General features: G+C 48.9%; 1 protein-coding gene across 3 annotated transcripts in view; it reads right to left on the minus strand.

Annotated features, from left to right (window-relative positions):
• Nucleotides 1–8,556: 8,556 nt before the first annotated feature.
• MGLL (monoglyceride lipase) overlaps nucleotides 8,557–17,896 on the minus strand; it is a 120,722-nt gene continuing 111,382 nt past the window's right edge. For all 3 annotated transcript variants that reach the window (XM_016121951.2, XM_016121949.2, XM_016121950.2), the window contains 2 exons: nucleotides 11,309–11,524; nucleotides 8,557–8,782 (listed from right to left, as the gene is read on the minus strand). In XM_016121951.2, coding sequence (XP_015977437.1) covers nucleotides 8,657–8,782; nucleotides 11,309–11,524 — 342 coding nt within the window. In that variant the 3' untranslated portion in view covers nucleotides 8,557–8,656. The remainder of the gene's footprint in view (nucleotides 8,783–11,308; nucleotides 11,525–17,896) is intronic.

The raw sequence follows: 17,896 nt of genomic DNA on the forward strand, positions 1-17,896 counted from the left end.
TGAACAATAAAAAAAATAAGGGATTGTAAAATGACAATGCTATCTGTAAGGTCAACAAAGGGTTGCCTCACCTAAAAAATAAAAAAATAAAGAAAAGAAAGAAAAAGAAAAGCCACAGGTGTCACTCTTGCCAAAGCCCATGATATCGAATTCAGACTTAATACCTAATCTAACTGCAGTTTCAACCTCTCCCAGAAACATAATTGTAATCTACCAGTCTGGGATTTTTTGGTCAAGCACCAGAATGGTAATCTGGCACATAGGCCATCTCTTTCCGCAATAGAAAGAAGAGGCAATCTACATGATAAAAAAGTCCTTCCTGTTCTTTTCACCCAAAGAATAGATGTCTGGGTCAAAACAGTCTTTTCTTTCCCCAGTAACTCCCTTTCCCCACCTTTCCTCCTATAAAATCCTTCCATTTTGTAAATTTTCTTAGAGCGCCCTTCTAGATAGGAGGCTATCATGAATCGTTTAATAAAGACAATTAGATCTTCACATTTACTTGGTTGAATTTTGTTTTTAACAAGTAAAAACATAAGGGAGGGACTTTAAGGGAAAATACTATGGAGCTGATACATCGGTGATTCATTTATAGAGCAAGAATGATGATGTAACCAGGCCAAAGTTCATGTGCCTGATACTTCGAAAGGCGAAAACTCGAAATATCAGTTTGAAGTAAGGAAAGGCTTATTGATCGAGAAGGTGCCAACCTGGAAGATGGGAGACCTAATGGTACCTCAGATTCATCTTGCTCACTGGACTAGGTTAAGGGTTTTTAAGAGACTAGAGGAAACAGGTATGTGGATGTGCTGGTGGGGCAACTTTTAATCAGAGGACCTTGGAACTCGGCCATTTATAGTAAAGGGGCATCAACACCGGATCTTCCGGGAGAGAGACGCTTGGCTTTCTGGAAAGGTTCCAGCGTGCAAGTTCCGGTTATGTCCTGCTCCTTCAGTTCCGTGGAGAAGGGAAGTGAGACTTTTTTCCTGGTGCAGCTGGAGGTCAAAGTTTCTCTCCTCTGCGCATGCTTGGGCTGCATGACTTGCAGTTTCAGTCTGTTGTCCCCGAAAAGCAACTCAGTATCTCATTCAACAGAATACTACCATTTTGAGCTGGTTCTGCCCTTGTAGTGAGGTGCTGCAGCCCAGAGGCATTAGGTCCAGAAGAGTCGCAGTCCCCAGGACTGCCATCCCTTTTTTTGCCACACTGCCCTCATTTTCATGCTACTTTTAGTCTAAGATGGGGAAAGACTTTGTACAAAGGTGCCCAGTTCAGTGTTGCAAATAAATAGGAAAAAACGCAAATATCCCCTTGAGTTGTAAATGCAGAAGGAAATTGTAGAATAGGCACGATCATAAAGATGTCAGTGTGGCTTCTGTGTGCATAGGGAAATGCGGCCTCGTTCAGGCTGCCATGGCTGCGCCCTACAGCCCTGGGCTCTGAAACAGAGGGCATGGTCCCAGAAAGGAATGGAGAAGTGCTGGGGGAGAGGCAGAAGTTCATCTGACTTGGATGTAGTTTTCAAAGTGTGGCTGTATTGTTTTTAAAATGAAAAAGCACATCTATCCTTCGCTTAACTCTAGTTCATTCCTGCCTCTAAGTACAAAACTGCCGAATGAAAAAATATTTTCATAAATTTTATTGGGAAATATATGCATTCTATCCCAACTCAAAATGTCCCTATATTTTTCACAGATGGAAAAACAGATTAATCAAACACTGACAAAATAAGCAACAATGGAAAAGAAAGAAAACAGCTTGTACATAAAATGCAGAGATAGCTCGTTGCACCCCCAAGAAAAGAAAAGGAGTGATGGTGGGATGGGGCAGAGATCAGTAGCAGTGCTGTGCCAGAGCATAGTGAAATTGGAAGGAAAAAGAAAGACCAGATTGTATTTTTATTTAAAATGTTATTTGGTTCATTGTGATTTTTTTTGTATTGATTTTGATTTTAAAAATTACAATGTTACTTATATCGATTACTAAGATTTTTGGTATCTCCTTACAAGTTGTTTTGAGGTAAGTGCCTCACTTTTCTCACTCTAGTTCTGGCGCTGACCCAAACAGTTGTTATGTGAGGTAAGACTATAATAAAAAAATAAAATATTTTTCACCCATCCTATAATATCCTCCCCACCTGAAAAAAAAAAAAACCAAAAAACAAGGATCGAAAACTTTGTATCATGTGTTCTTTCCTCTACCTGGAGAACTCCTACATAGTCTTCAGTGCCCCCTCTCACTGCAGCAGAATGAGGAACCCAAAACACGGTGAGGCTGCCATCTGCCCACTGGCATCACAGAGTTAGGAGTGCCCTTGCCAGGCCTCTGGCCAGCCTTTGACCCTGGAGCAGACGTTTTGAAGGCATAAAAATTTCTCACTTTGGGAAAAGTCTGTACCAAAGGCCTCAGAGGGAGGGACTTCTGAAAGAAAAGACCCTGGGGCTGTCCCTCAGGCCTCAGAGTTTCTACCTCTGAGCCAGGAAGACACCCCTAGGCAATACCAGTCCCTGCTGGCCGGCTAAGTTTTGAGAGTTGCCTTGGCACTCTGCATCTGGGGCTTTGTCACATGCCTTCCTTGTCTGAGAGGCAGCAGGATGCCCGGTACCTGAGTCCAGAGACTTGGGCTGGAACGCAGCATCTGGCTTTGAGCAAATCACAGAATCCCTCAGAGCCCCAGTTTTCTTAGTCTAAATGGGAGCAACAATACCAACCACCCAAAGCTGGTGAGAAAATTACATAGGGGCAATGAGGAAGCACCCAGCCAGTGTGGGGGTCAACCAATGTGAACTTCAATGTGAATTTCCATGCTCTCCTGGAAGATATAACAAGAACTTTGGGCAGATTTTGAAACCTTTCTTTATGTGGAGAATAAAGGAGTTCTACAGAAAGTTAACCTCACAGGGTCATCTGATCATAAATTCTTACCTGGGAAGATCATAGTGGGTAGCTATGCCCCAGGCATATAACTTCTTTAGTGAAAGGTTTTTAAGCCAGCCCTGTCCATTATTCTTGTACATTTAGGTTAATATATCTTTGAATTGCCAGAAGTAATAGGAAGTAATATCCCTTGAAGGCCTAACTTCCCTTAGGAAAGTGCGTAATCTTGTTAACTATGCTGTTATCTAGTCCCTGCCTTGCTTTCTCTCACCTCCATGTAATCTTCCTTATGTTCCTTTCAAAATTTTATATACATAAAAGAAGGTGCAGAATTGTTATTCTCTGGAGCATTGGAAATCTTGCTCCTGGCATATGTTTTCAGTCTGACTCAAACTCATAAAATTCCCTAGAGGTTTGGTTGTTTTTATATCTATAGAGCATTTTAGAGAGAGACACACGTTCTTTATATTCTCTCCCTATTCCTTGGCCCTCAAACTCTGTTGGTCACCAAACCTTGCTGATTTTACCCTTTCAGTAGCTGCTGCTCAGTCCCCACTTTTCTGTCCTCACTGCCATAGTCCTAGTCAGGGCCCTGCCTCACTTGCAGCCCATTCTCACTGCCCTGTTGGTTTTTTTCAGGCAGATACTGAGCCTGGGTCTCCCCTTTGGGAAAGCCTCAGTACGCACACTTCATTCCTGAGCACAACCCGCGGGCTGTTCCTGATACCTAAGCCCTTTTGCAGACACCTGACTCCTTTCCCAGCCTTCCTTGCCTCAGTTTCTAGATGTGAGCTGAAGTACTAGATGTGATCTCTGCTTTATTCCTCCAAAGGCACACCTGCTCTTTCCTTTCTTTTCCTCTGGTTGGCAGGAACAAGGATGTGTGCAGGAGCTAGAACAGCCGTTTTGGACTATGGGCCAGAAAGATCATGCTTCAGGCTGAAGGGTCAGGAGAGAGGAAGATGGCAGGAGAAGGAGGTAGGGTGCTTCCTCCCTGCTAGCCTCCATGTTGGTCAGGGCTGTGTCCTTCATCTGCAGCCCCAGCCTGGCAGGTGCCCGCCTATCACAGGGGCAGCTCTCTCTGTGTTGCAGCAACACTCCCTAGGCCAGGGCTGTCGGCTCCCCCCTGTGGCTGGTCCAGTGCCGCATCTACTCCACAGGGTCCCTTCACTACCCTATCCTTGGTTCGGTGCTGCTGAGGGTGCCCTAGGTTTCCTACATCAGTCCCGAAAGTCCCAGTTCTAGGACCATCTTCTACCCCTAAGTCTCACCTTGAGACCCCTTGGCCGCAGGCTCTGTGCACCCCACTCCCTCTTATCCCCTCACTCTCCCGCAGGGCTGCCTCTAGAAAGCATGCTGGTTTGTTGGGCTGGACCTACTGTGTGCTCTCTTCTTGCCCCTTTGCTGTTAGATGCTTGAGTGGCAAGTCTGTGTCATGATGTCTTCATTTTGTGAGGCAGCCTCAGGGCCAGAGGTAGTGCCTGGCAGGCACATCCTGGGTGCTCAGTGGGGAGTTTCTGATGGTCCCAAGTGCTCATAAGGTACAAGAAAGGCCAGTTTTGACTCAGGCTTAGAATTTGGTCAGGACCTGGAGGGAGCAGACTGTCCTTCAGGTCTATAGCTATTGGAGGGACCTCTGCACAGAGGACAGGGCCAGGGCAGGGCCAGCTCCAGCCATGCTCACATGTGTGCGAGGCCCAGTAAAGAATGTATGCACGGGTCCTTTGCCCAGAAATAATTGAGAATTTCAAGACAGCAACGTTGGTCAGAGTACTAAACAAAACATGGGGCCTTCTGAGCGTGGACTGCATGGTTTGCTCACACACAAAGTTGATCCTGCCCAGAGATGACATTTGTCCCTCCCTCCCCTACCCCTTCCCACTTTCTCTCTCCTTCCCTCCCTCACTGGACAGATGTTTATCAAGGACCCACTGGAAATCAGGCAGAGGTCTAATGCGAGGACACATCCTCTTGCAGGTCATTCTGGTGGAAGGGACAGAGAGCTACTGAGCAGATAAGCAGAACATAGGTGGTGTCAGATGACACTCATGTGCTGGAAGAAGAGCAGGCAGGGCAGGGCCCAGGCTGGCGTGGTGACTTTAGACAAGGTGGTAGAGAACGGCTTTAAGGAGAAAGTGGTTGGGGCGGGGCAGGGCTAGTAGACATGAGAGAAAGGGCAAAGGTAGGGTGGGCACACTCAGGGTCTGTAGGCTTGGTAAGAGCTGTGGCCTGTATCTGTGTGAAATGGGGCCACAGGAAGAATTTGATCGATAAAAAGACCACTGACTCATTTAACACCCTCTCCAGCCACTGTGTGGAAAAAGACTGAAGGGGTACAAGGGGGGAATGGGGTACCCCCTGAAGCTGTAAGAGATGGTGACAGCTCTGGGGGCCATTGGAGCCAGATGGAAATGGAGGCAGAGGTAACAGGATTTATTGCTGGTCTGGGTTTGGACATGGGACCGAGAGGAGTAGAGGACGCTGTCCAGAGCTTTGACCTGCTCAGCAAGAGAGCTGGGGTGCCCTGTGCTGCAATGGATGAGGCCTGGGTGGAGTTGGAGGGGCAGTGAAGATCAGAGCTTGTTTCTTGACACGTTCGGCATTTATATGGAACTGTGGAAGCAGTTTGGCTAACTATAGTCCGGAACTGGGGGCAGCCCAGCTCCCTGGGAATGGGAGGGGGCCACGTCTGCAACACAGCTGCATGCAGTCCGCTCCTGGGGCAGAAGTCGAGTTCACAGATATGGGTTTGTATCAGATGACCGGCTCAGCCCAGTGCTGCTGCTCAGTGCTGCTCTCTCTGCAGGGACTGTCACAGTCTCAGATCAGACAAACAGATAACACCAGTCAGAAAACATCTGGTTTATTAGGATTAGCTGTGGCATACATTGGTTTAATAGTTCTAAACTGATACGTATATAACCACTAACAACATACACGTAGGGGTATGTCAAGCGGCAGTGACAATAGCAAACAGGTGAATATCTTGGAAAATCATTGTGATCCTAATGGGTTTATGTTAGCAATGGCAAGAGAAAGAAAAGGTAGCTTGGGGCCTGGCCATGGAGTGCCAAGCAGAGCCAGGTAAGTGTTCAGAGCACCCTTTCATGTCCTTGCTATGAGCCCCAGTGTTCCTCAGAAGCTGAGCAGGGAAGCTGGGGTCATCACCAGGTGGCAGGGAGGCTGCCCATCCACCCCCTGTCCCTGCAAAGGAATGAAGTCTGGTGGGGTTGGGACTCCCACTGGATGCTGGTGGCATCTTTGCCTAGAAAGATTTTCAGGGATAAAACCCATTTCTGTAATGGACCAGCATGACCTCTGGGTTACAGAGGAAGGTGGTGTGTTCCCATCAGTACTTGGGCCTAGTATCCTGATTTATCTGAACTGCCAGCTGAGTTTGGGTTGGGTGCATCTCCAGAGTCTCCTCCCTGCCCAGGCTTTGCCCTCCTCTCACCTTTCCAAGGCCAGGCTGTGTGTGACCTAGCTCCCTTTCCAAACCCAGCTCTTCTGTTCCGCCACCATGTCACGACTTTGAAGCTCTGGATGGTAGTACAGGGCTGTCAGCTTTGAGAATGAACTCAACTGGAGACTCACACGGTTTTCCTGGAGTACCCAGGTAAGACTTCAGACACAGCTGGTGTCTGGCTCCTGCTCTCGCTCCTCATGCAGCTGGCAGGTGTGGCATGGTACCATCTCCTGTCCCTTCTCCTAGATTGTGAGTCAGTCTCGGTTTAAAATATTTTTTTTTCTTTTAACATAGGTGATTCTTTAACCAGATATGTAAATGCAACTGAATTTATCTCTATAAGAGATTACATATACATAAATTCATGCATCCAAAAGATTCTTGGTCAAACCATGTACCTGATAAGTAATTTGGGGAGTGGTTGCTGTCACATGCTTCTGGGAGAGGCGGAGGGTGGGAGGGTGGGAGGCATGGGGACTTTGTGCGACCTGAGCTATTAGCTCCAGCAGGAATTCCAGGTCTGGGCTCAGTGTCTTGCAGGTTTGGGAGTTTGCAGTAGTTTCTGCTTTTCCTCAGCTGAGGAGCACAAACTTTCACATGGCTGCCCAACGTCTGACAACAGGCACTGACTTTCTCTCTCAGTGCATTTCTTACATTTTTCTCCCTCAGAGAGAAGCGAGAGAAATAAGATGGAACAATGGAAGAGGCTCTCTGTGGGAATCTGGGCCCTGCACCCCAAGGGGTGGGTGCCTGGACAGTTTGCCTCTCTTGAGGGGCAGGGACAGGAGAACACAAGCCTGGGCCCTGGGCAAGCATGACTTGGCTGCCTGTTGGAGGGGGATCAGTTCCAGCTCTAGGCAGGTCCCTGGAGGGAGAGTGGAGAGGCTTTCCTCTCCAGGGCCCAGAAAATGCTTCCGAAGAATAGGGTGTGGGTGAGGGGCTGCATTTCCACTGTGGAAAAAGGATGGGGGCCCCAACTCCTAGTGTCAGAGGCCCTGGCACTGCCTCTTCTGCAGCCTGAGGCCCCGGCCTGCAGCTTCCATGGGGTTTAACACAGAGCAGCAGCTCCTCAATGGCCCTGTGTGCCCGTCCCTCTCCATGGTCATAGTTGCACTAAGGAGCTTCATGAGGTCACACTGAGTCCCATTGAGAGTGAAGGTATTCCCGTGGTGGGCAGTGATCTCCATTTATTGCTGGCACTAAGTGAGGGCCATGGGCTGTCAGGGTTGGCACCTGAGAAAGGTTGGTCAGGTGCTGCGGGGCCTTGGCTGGGAAAAGTCAGCCCTGTCAGCCAGCCTCACCTGCCTATACTGCTGTGGCCTCAGGGCCGCTGAGTTGGGACTCCCTTCTCCTGCCACCAGGGGTAGCTGTGCTATCAGCACTGAGCTCCCAGGGTGATTTTGGGCCCAGGCTGGTGGAAACCGGAGAGAAGTCGCCCACCACCAATGCTGGTGCTCCAGACCCTGCCTCCTGGAGGCTGTGCCTTCACACCTTGAGCACAATCCTGTGCCGAAGTATCATCCAAGCCCCTTGGTCCTACCCACCCAAATAATCTCTATGTTAGCATATATGTTATATATTAGACATTTCCTTTTCAATACAATCATCCTCTCATAGTGTTTTGTAAAAATTTGAGTCGCACAAAGAAAGGCAGCCCCTTAATACACAGCTCTCAGTGAGCAGCCTCAGGCTCCCTGGTGAGAAGGAAGCAGGAGTCTTCCGTCAGCTTCTGTCTCTGTGCCAAGCCTCATGCTGCCCTAAAGCCTAGCTCTTGCTGACAAGGAGCTGACAAGGATCATGAGGGGCTATGCGTTCTGAGGGCACGTGAGTCTGCCTAGGACGCTGACGCCAGCTACTCCATCCCACCACAGCCAGAGAAAGGCCACAGAGTGAGGCTGGTCGGGAGGTGTGAGGGTGGGGATTGGAGAGGTGGGAAGGAGGGGGATTCCTCCAATTATTGCAGCCAGGTGTCACGGAACACCGGGAATTCCTGGAAACCTTGAGGGAGCTAGGAGAGAGGCTGGGCAGAGACCGCGCTCTGTTTTAAGGACATTTCATCCCTGGAAAACTGCCTTTGACCCTTCTCTGTTTCAGCATAAAGTGTCTACCTTTTAAGGTAGATCCAGTGACGGTCAGCCTAACATAAGACAAAGATGTCTTTTTTTTTTTTTTTTCCTTTAGTAAATTATGCTAGGGATTCCTCCAATTTGTGATTTTTTTTTTTTTTTTTTTGCAAGTCACATCTAAGAAGCCAGCTTCTGCCCTTCCTCTGCCCACTTCCCCAATTGTGGGACAGCTGCCCAGACAGTGCCCTCAGGGTGGAGACCCAGTTCTCACTGCTGCTGTCCTTTGAGAGACCCACATGTTTATTTCATGGAAGACAGAGTTGGTTACTTCAGGAAGCTCTTTGTGGAGAACATGGTAGGCACCTTCATAAATCTGCAATTAGATGAGACAGGAAATCAGGGCTACAGGAAGCAAAAGGTGCAAGGAGGGAGACCACGGGCAGTGGACAGAGTCCCCAGACTCTTCTCATGCCCCTCTGGACTCCTGTCTTTTATGGTGCCAATGCTGTTTGATCAAATTAATTAAAATGTCCCAACATGTTCTAGCATTTCCTTTCTTAAATCAACACACACCTTCTCTTTACTCTGCTTCTTTCTCCATCCGTGGACGTGGTCAGTGCCTCCCTCAAAAAGGTAATTTCTTTTCCTTGTCTTCACTTCCTTGCCTTCCACTTGGACCTTAACTGATCCCAGTCTACCTTCACTCTCACCAACCCACAGCAACTGTTCTCGGCACAGGCTCCGAAGATGTTCAGTCCCTGTAGCCAGGCAACATTTTTGCCCTCATATTGACTTTTTAGCATCATTCAAAAGCTGTTAACCGTCTAGAAACACTCTCCTCTTGTGTTTTCTTTCCATTCTTTTCCAAAATTTCCAGTGGAATCTCTAACAGGTACCTCAAAATGGAACTCCTGACATTCCTCACATCTGTGTCATCCTGTGTCCCCCAGCTCAGATGGGGGGCACAGTGTCCTCACTGGTGAGGGCCCCAGCTCAGGACTCACCCTTCATCACTCGATCTCCACACAGTCACTGTCTCTCCAGGTCCTGCCAGGCTGTCCCCTACCTTCGTTGCCACCACCCCAGGCCAAGCCCATCCTCCTGGCCTGGGCGACAATACCATCCTCCCACCTGGTGTCCCTGTCTTCACCCTTGTCTCCATGTGGCAGCTAGCGAATGCTTTGAGAACAGGAATCAGAGCATGTTGTTCTCCAGCTCAGAACGTTCTGGTGGCTTCCTTATTGAACTAAGAAAAAGAAAGGCGGGACTCCTCTGCTGCTTGCAGGCCCCTCCCCTGTCATACACCGCCCTTGCCCTGCCCAGCACACTCCCACTACAAATGGTCTCCTGATTGCTTGCACACACCAAGAACTCTGCGACTCTGGTCTTTGAATGCCCTCCCCTTAGTCTGAAATGTTCTTCCACCCTTCCTAGTCACTGTCGCTCAGGCTTGCTGTCCCTTTCTCTGGTTGCCCTTTCCCCACCCTCTGCTTAATTTACTTTAGGGCACTGACCCTCTGCATCATCATCCTGGCTGGTTGTTTGTTGCTCATCTTGTTAGGACATAGACTACATGGGAAGGTTGGGACTTTGTCTATCTTGTTCTCCTGGTACAAAGTCCATGCCTAATGAAAACTTGGATTAAAAAAAGAAATGAATGAATAGAGAGTGAGTGGACAAATGAGCACTAGGCACGGCCTCCTTTAGTAGGGTCACCAAGGTTCCATGCCAGTGAAGGGCATGATCTTTGAGGTGCCTTCACCCAAACTGCAAAGTGCCCATGGTGTTTTATACTCTCCAGCATTAGAAAGAGCCAGTTTTCCTTTTTCCCTTTTCCTCCTTCTTTCTCCTTCATCGATGAGTCTATATCTGGTAGTGGTGAAGGCCAGGGTCTGCAATTCACAATGGTGTGACAGGAGTGCCTGATAGTTTGCAAAGACATGAGAGTCTTTGTCGGCATAGTGAGGAATGGAGAAGGCCAGGGCATTCAGACAGATCAGAAGGTGTGAGTTTGAATCCTGACCCCACTGTTCGGTAAGTGTGGCATCTGTAGTAAGTTGCCTCTTCTCTTTATAACTTAGCAGGAAATGGCCCTGGATTCAGGGCTTCTATGTACTCACTGAACAGGCCACAGTGAGATAGTCTGGGGACACATCCATTCATCAGGCTGTGGTCTGCCTTACTGACCACAAAGAGCCACCTTTGGAGTCAACTGTCACTTGACAGGTACATGGTAGGTGCTCTTCCTCCTTCCTATCCCCTCAGCTGGGGCTCTCCCCTGTTCAGTTGGAAAAACATAAACAGGAATATCTGGACCCTAAAACCACATTTCCCATCTTGAAAGGCCCTCTGAGTTAGCCTACTGTGGTCTGTGTGTCTGACAGGCCATGTGGCTAAGCCTCAGGTCCCATTCCCTCTACGGGACATGCTCTCGCAGATCCCCTTGCAGACTGGACTCTGCCATGTCCCACTGCACCTGTGCACTCAGAGCCCCCGGTGGTGGCAGCTGGCCCTAAGCTGCTGCTGCTGTTGGAGAGAACCAATCCGCGGGGAGGTTGGGCTGCCACACACCTTGGGACCTTGGATGTGACAAAGCAGGAAACATGTTCTTAGAGACTTTCTTTGCCCAGCGCCCAGTCGTGGTTTTTTTTTCTTGACCAGGACACCTTCTGAGTTTCTTTCTTCTTTTCAATATTGTTCATGCAAACAATCTGCTAATGGCCTGTGTGCTTGCTTAGAATTAACAGCTGCCTCTATTCCTGGTACTTATTTCCCAGTAGAGCCAGGCTGGCCCCATCCTGAGATGCCTCACCTGGGGATGATCTGGGAGTTCTGAGCAGATGCACCCAATGGAACCCCACCTTCCCCACCTAAGGGAAATGAGGGGGCAGCTGTTCACCTTGAGCGTCTTGTCCTGGCTCTTGGCAGACTCCATAAGTAAGTAGGCACCTTTGCTGTCGCACAGGCGGTCGGCAGAGCCCTGGAGCAGCAGGAAGGGCAGAGTCAGCTTGGGGAGTGCCCGTTCCACTCGCGAGATGGCATTGAGCAGCTGGATTCCGAAGCACACTTTCAGTCCCGCCCGACAAATAAGGGGGTCTGTGTTATAAAGGTCGACCTGGAGAGAAAAAGAGAGGGTTCTACCAGTTCATGGGCAGGGGACTCCTCTGCTTCCTGTTAGCTCTTCCTTCTGCTCTGGTCTGAAGAGCTAATTCTATTTAGTCAGCTTGGTCTAGGGCATAGCTGCCAAGAGCCAGCAGTGTGGCCAGCCCCGTTCCATGACACAGACCTATGCTACTTTCGATGTCTCTCTTCACAGGTTTTGTTCTGTGCATTCCACATTCATACATGTGCCTGTAGACAGTTTCGAGAATTAACTTACATATATTTTTATATAGGCAGCATCATATTCTTCGCTTTGATTATTTCATTCAGAATAGCACTGAAGATGTTTTGGTGTTAGTCTGAGTGGATTCTGTTTTCTCTAAATCTCTCTCCCATGACTTGATATCCACCTGGTAGAAGTGAGTGAGGGGCATGCCTAAAATGCAGGGGCAATGGGGGCCATGGTGGAAGCCTGAGGTTGGTTCAAAGTGTCCCTGAGGCGCTTTGGCAGGGGATCACGCGAGGGGTTTCAGGAGGAGCGAAGTTCAGGGCAGCTGTGGGCTGTGGTGGGCTCCAGCCTCCATGTTCTCTGGGCTGCGGGCAGCTGTCTGTCACTCTGACAGGGACACCTGCTGCCCCTCTAGGGGACATGCTCAGGGGCTGAGTCCTCCCTCCTCAATCATCAGTCTGCCTGAGATGTAGCTCTGACACTCTCCCTACTATGGCTCAGTATCTGACCCAGCCTTTCATGGGATTACCCTGACAACCTATCCTTGTTCTCCTTGGCTTTACTCCTCCTGCCTCTAAGGAGAGAGTGACTTGCCTGCTCACTGTAGCCCCAGATAGGGGACTTGTCCCACAAAATCTAGGTGAGAAGTCTCTAGAACTCTCTCGGGCCCACATGGGCAACCGTGAGACCACAACTCCCCTTCTTTCATTTCCCTCATCTTTGCCAGTGGATTCTCAGCTAGTTGGAGAAGTGCCACATGGTGTTGAAACTGAGTAAGGGAGCAGAGGGACCACGAGAACAAGGACCACAGGGATAGCTGGAAGGAAATGTGCTTCCAGCTGCCCCATGGCTGCCAGTGTCCACTGAGTTCCAACCTGATTCTCCAAGGGTAGGGGCGACACCTCTCTTCTGTTACCACTCAACAGGGCCTAGGCCATAATTCCAGATCCATGTCAAGAGGAGACAGGCTGTTCTGGGTCACCCCTACCATTTCTGATTTCTCCCATTCTGGGCACCAAGCAGGCAAACAAGACCATTTGGAAAACAAAACAAAACAAAACCACATGAGATGGATTAGCCACTTCTTGCAGCTGAGCTGGTATGAATCCTACAGGGCCAGGCCATCTGTTTAGGGGCTGAGAAGAGACTGGCAGTGGAAGTACATGGGCAGTGCATGGTCACAGCCGTTGCTCATCCAGAGTCTGCAAGGAGCCTTTTTTGGGAAAAGAGCCCTGGGCATAGAGTCTGTTGAGAACTGAGGTTAACAACAGAGCAATGGCAACTGCAGCAGCACTTGCTAAATACATACTTTATGCCTAACACGGTGCCAGGGCATCACGTGTACGATCTCATTCAGTGAAAAGAAGTAAGAATAGCTAACATTTCTGAGCTCTTTCTTCCTATGTGTGTGTACCAAGTATTTAACCCAATTAACATTCATAACTTTCATAAGTACTTTGTCTGAGGAATGGCTCTCTCATTATCTCTGTTTTGCAGAGGAGGAACCTGGTTGTTATTCACTACTCAGTTCCTGTTCTCCCCTATGTAACCCTGGATGTTTCATTTAGAACATTTCCCAGTCTCCCTTGCAGGTAGGTGTGGGACCACATTCTGGGAAGCGAGCAATGGGAAGTGAGCAGCAGCACAGTGTGCACCCTCTGGTCAAGGCTTGTCCTCTTTCCCTCCTCCCACCTACCAGAACACAGGCAGTTGGGGCCCCATGGCCGAGGGCCGCACCCCAGAAATAACAAGCAACAAGATGAACTGGAGCATGTGGGGCTGGTGACACTGAGGTCACTGTGCAAAGAAAGAAGCTTCTTTCTTGCTTAAGTCCCTGTCACTGGGGTCTGGGTCTAGGCAGGGTGGTAGCCCTGCTAATAGCACTCCATTCGATGATGCTGGGTCCTGATTGCAGGGGCTGTGTCCTTATGAGTGCCCAAGGCCAGAGCTCACTAGATCACCTCCTGCCTGAAGTGGTCTTCCACCTTGCCCTGCTGACCTGAAACATCCTGGCCACAGGAGGCCCCTTGGGGAGTCTGCTCTTGGACCTAATTGCACTGACAGCCCAAGTAACTTCCTGTTCTTGGTTTCATTTTCTATTGATTACACAATGGCTCTTTCTGGGCCTGGGGAAGGAGCCACCAGATGTGTCAGGGAAAGGGCAAAACCCTGATATGAGCCACAGCCAAGGTTGGAGGTGAGGGATAGAGGGAAAATGGGATTTGGAGAGAAGAGGGAGGCCACACCTAGTGGGGAAACTGAGGCTTAGAGGGCCCAAACCCCCTCCCCTTAAGTAACCATTCTGGTACAAACATTGCAGCTTTTCTTTTCTTTTTCTTTTTTTTTCTTTTTTTTTGAGAGCAAACATAAAAATTGACCAAAAGTCTTCTTTGAGAGGTGAGAATATGTCCTATTGCTCTCCGGAAAGAGGTGGACAGGGCTCTCCCTCCTCGACCAGGCCCCAGCCCAGACCATTGATCAACTAACAAGTGCATTCAAAACCAAAGTTGAAAATGTCAATGTTAAAAGATGACTTCCTGTACAATTCCATTTCTATGATGTTCTTGAAATGAAAAAAATTAGGGAAATGATGCACAGAAGCATGATTGTCAGTGGAGAGCAGGAGGAAGTGGGCATGCTACACAAGGGCAACATGAGAGATTTTTGTGGTGATGGGATGTTCTGTGGCTAGACTATACCGATGTCAGTTTCCTGGTTGTGATATTGTCCTCTAGCTTTGTAAGATGTCAGCATTGGGGGGAAGTGGGTAAAGGGCCCATGGGATCCCTCTGTATTATTTTTCACAAATACATGTGAATCACAATTATCTGAAAACAAAAAGTTTACTTAAAACATATAACAAAGATCCAGTCTTTGGCACTATCTCTTGTACCCCCCTCCACCCATTTTTTTTTGGATCACAACTGTTCCTGCCAGCTGAGAACAGCATCTGCTGGGGACATGTCGGCTGGCGGCTGTGGGTCTGGGTGCAAGTGACCACATTTTTGCTGCAGATGACTGACCTCTGGGAATGCTTCTACTGGGTGAGACTTGAAATCTTTTTTTGGGGGGGGGAGGGTCAACTGATGATTTGAGGGAGACCAGAGAAATGAGGAGCACCCAGCCATGATCTGGACAGGGCTCTTCTTTCCTAGACTCAGGGTGCTGCTTTGTGAAATGGAGTGGTAGTGAAAGTGCCTCAGAGGACGCTAGGGAGACTCCATAAGATGATGTAGCCACCGTACCAGGCCCAGGGTCTGGACCTACAACGAGATTGATGATGTGTGGGTTGCATCTGAATTCAACACTGAGAACAAAGGGAGGAGAGCCACTCCATGGCCTCTCTGAGGCCTCTCTGCCTCAGAGACGCCTAGCCACATGACCTTAGGTGAGGCCCTACTTCTTCTGGGCTTCAGTTTTCCCACTCAGGGGACCTCGAAGGTTCCTCCTGGGTTTTAAGTTTCACAGGCTGTGAATGTTTTCCTGGCCTCCTGTAAGTGTTTTAGTGATACTCTAGTATCTTCACTGTTTTCTGAGGCTCTGAGAGCTCTCAACAATGTTGAATTTGACAGCCAGAAACATGCCAACTGGGACTTCTGACTTTTGAACATTGTCTCTCTGTGCAAAAGAAACTTTGCCATAAAGCACAGTAAATTTGTCTGCAATCCACAGCTGAGAGTTTTCTTAAACTTGATTGAGCAAAATTTAGGCACCACCCCTACAGTCAAATCCCCTGACCTATTTTTTAAAAATCTGTTCCAGGATGGAGTGCAAACTTACATTTTTAATTGGAATAATATTTAAAATAATGAACACATTGGCCTTAAATTCTGTGCCAGGTGCCGTGTCAAATACTTTACTCACTGAATCTTCACAAGAACCCAGTGTAGGAACCATTATTATTATCACCATTTTGCACATGGCAAGAGAGGCTGAGAGAGGCTAAGTGATCCATCCAAGGTTATGCAGCAAGTAAAGGGCGAGGCTAGGAAATGAATCTAGGCAGTCAGTCTCCACTATCACCACTCTTAACCACTCGCCATGCTCTGCTACCTACCCAGACAAGAGAAAGCAAAGGTGAGTCCCGTGTACTCAAAGGAGAGCCAGGAGCTATGGAGGTGGCACTCCTCGGAAAAGAAAAGGGTGGATCCCAGGTGAGGACCGTAAACATCTAGGCCTGACAGATAGTGAAATGACTTGGTGGGTCTCACAGGTTGTAATCCTTCACAGACTGCCAAAGGGGATGGGGCACCCTTCTGGGCACAGACAGACATGTGCCCTCCTCACATGACATTGTTTCCCACTTCACAGAGAAATATAGCCCAGCAGGCCTAATCCCCTGCAGTTTCCCCTCAGGTGTCTACATGTTTCTACAGCTATGTTCTCCTGACCCTCATTCCCTCCAGCCTCCTCCCTTTTATTATGCAAGCCTCAGCCTTCCACCTGTGCTTTGGAGCCCATTCCAGGACTCCTACTTTCTTCCTCCATTGTTTAGATCTTTCTTAATCCATCCATTCATCACAGGGAAATTGGATAGCCTTCTCTGGCATAGTGGAAAGAGTACACAGCAACTCTACCCAAGTGATCTCTGTGAAACTTAGAAACCTATAGGAACTCTACAATGAATGGGCGTCTTTGCAGAGACAATCTCTTCCATTCCCCACCTTTATTTTGAATGGCAATTCATTGTGGAAAGACTTGGATAATAGAAAATCCTCTCCTATGTACAATGGTTTCCATTGCCCATCTCAAGCGGGTTTTCCAGCCCTTTGATCTCAGACTAATTAACATCTGGTCCTCTTTTGGACCTCAGCTCAGACTTCACCCCTTCAGGGAGGTCTTCATGACTCCCCAGGCTCTTGTGGCTAGCAGCCCTTCCCTGGCCCCACATTCATCCTGGTCTTCAACCAGGTGTTTGTGCTCCTGCCGGTCCCTGACTCGAGTGTCAGGCCCTGGGGCAGGGCTCTGTCTATCCTGCTTTTTCTGTGTCCTGGCACAGGAGGCTCTCAGTAAATACTGAGAATGAATGAGCTGACCTTTCTCTAGCCCAGCCTGAGAAGCAGCACCTTGGCCCTGGGAGCCCTGCATAGACCAGATGGAAGCTGGAACCTCTGCACTGGGCTCACTGGCTGACATTTGGAAAAGGAGCTATTCACATTGGAATGACACCCATGGGCCTTAGAGGAAAAGGTCCCTCATTAGTTCATTAGACAAAGAATGACTGGGCATGAAAGAGGACCCTCCCCCTATCCACTGCCCAAAGGTAGGCTCTTTAGAGCTGCTTCATATTGTTTCCTTGTGGCTCACTAGGCTATAGTCTCATAAAATCATGCTTATGGAATATTCTAAATGCAAAAAATAATTTAGCAGAGAAATTGACCTGAATATAGAACATACTGAGCACTGGAAACAGCCTTGCTTGGTGACACCAGTGCATGTTCCCTCTCTTCACATGCCCCTCCTCCTCTTGGGTCTGACCAATTTTGCCCCCAACTGGCCACTCCCTGCATACCACGCCAAGATTCTCTCTGCACACCCCTGCCCCTGACAGCACTGCCTTGCTTCCCACCCATTGCAGGGCCAAGTTCAAACTCTTCCCATAGTTTGTAAGACCATGTGGCTGAGGACGGCAGTGTGTGTGGGGGGCTCTAACCACTCTTCCACTTTCCTCCTTAACACTGCCCCCCCCACCCCTTGTAACTCTGGGCCCCCGTGTGGCTGTCCCCTCAGCCTTGGCTGCCCGTAGAGTTTCCCCTTTTATTTGACACCTAACTCAGCCTGCCCCTTCTTCCAGGAAGCCCCCTGTCCTCCCCAGGGGCACTGTGCCATTACCCACTCCTTTCAAGTGCTCATCTTCTGCACCTACACACTGGGGGCTGCCCCTGATGTTTTCAGTTTCCAGAATGCCCTTTCCCCATACCCTTACTCTAGTCTGCCAGCAAATCCCTATCTCCCGTTAAGGCTCAGTTCAAGTGTTTCCTGCCATTGACAGGTACCCAGACACTGTTAATGAAACTGTCACCTGTCTCCCCAGGGCTCCTGTATCTCTGCAGATACCTCTTTAAAAACAGCTGTGATAACAACAGCTCCCATCTACCCTAGAATCTATGCTGTGCCGGTCTCCAGCCTGGCCCCCCCAGGGACCTGAGGATCAGT

The sequence above is a fragment of the Rousettus aegyptiacus genome, unplaced genomic scaffold, assembly GCF_014176215.1.
Source record: "Rousettus aegyptiacus isolate mRouAeg1 unplaced genomic scaffold, mRouAeg1.p scaffold_m13_p_12, whole genome shotgun sequence".
Classification (NCBI taxonomy): Eukaryota; Metazoa; Chordata; class Mammalia; order Chiroptera; family Pteropodidae; genus Rousettus; species Rousettus aegyptiacus.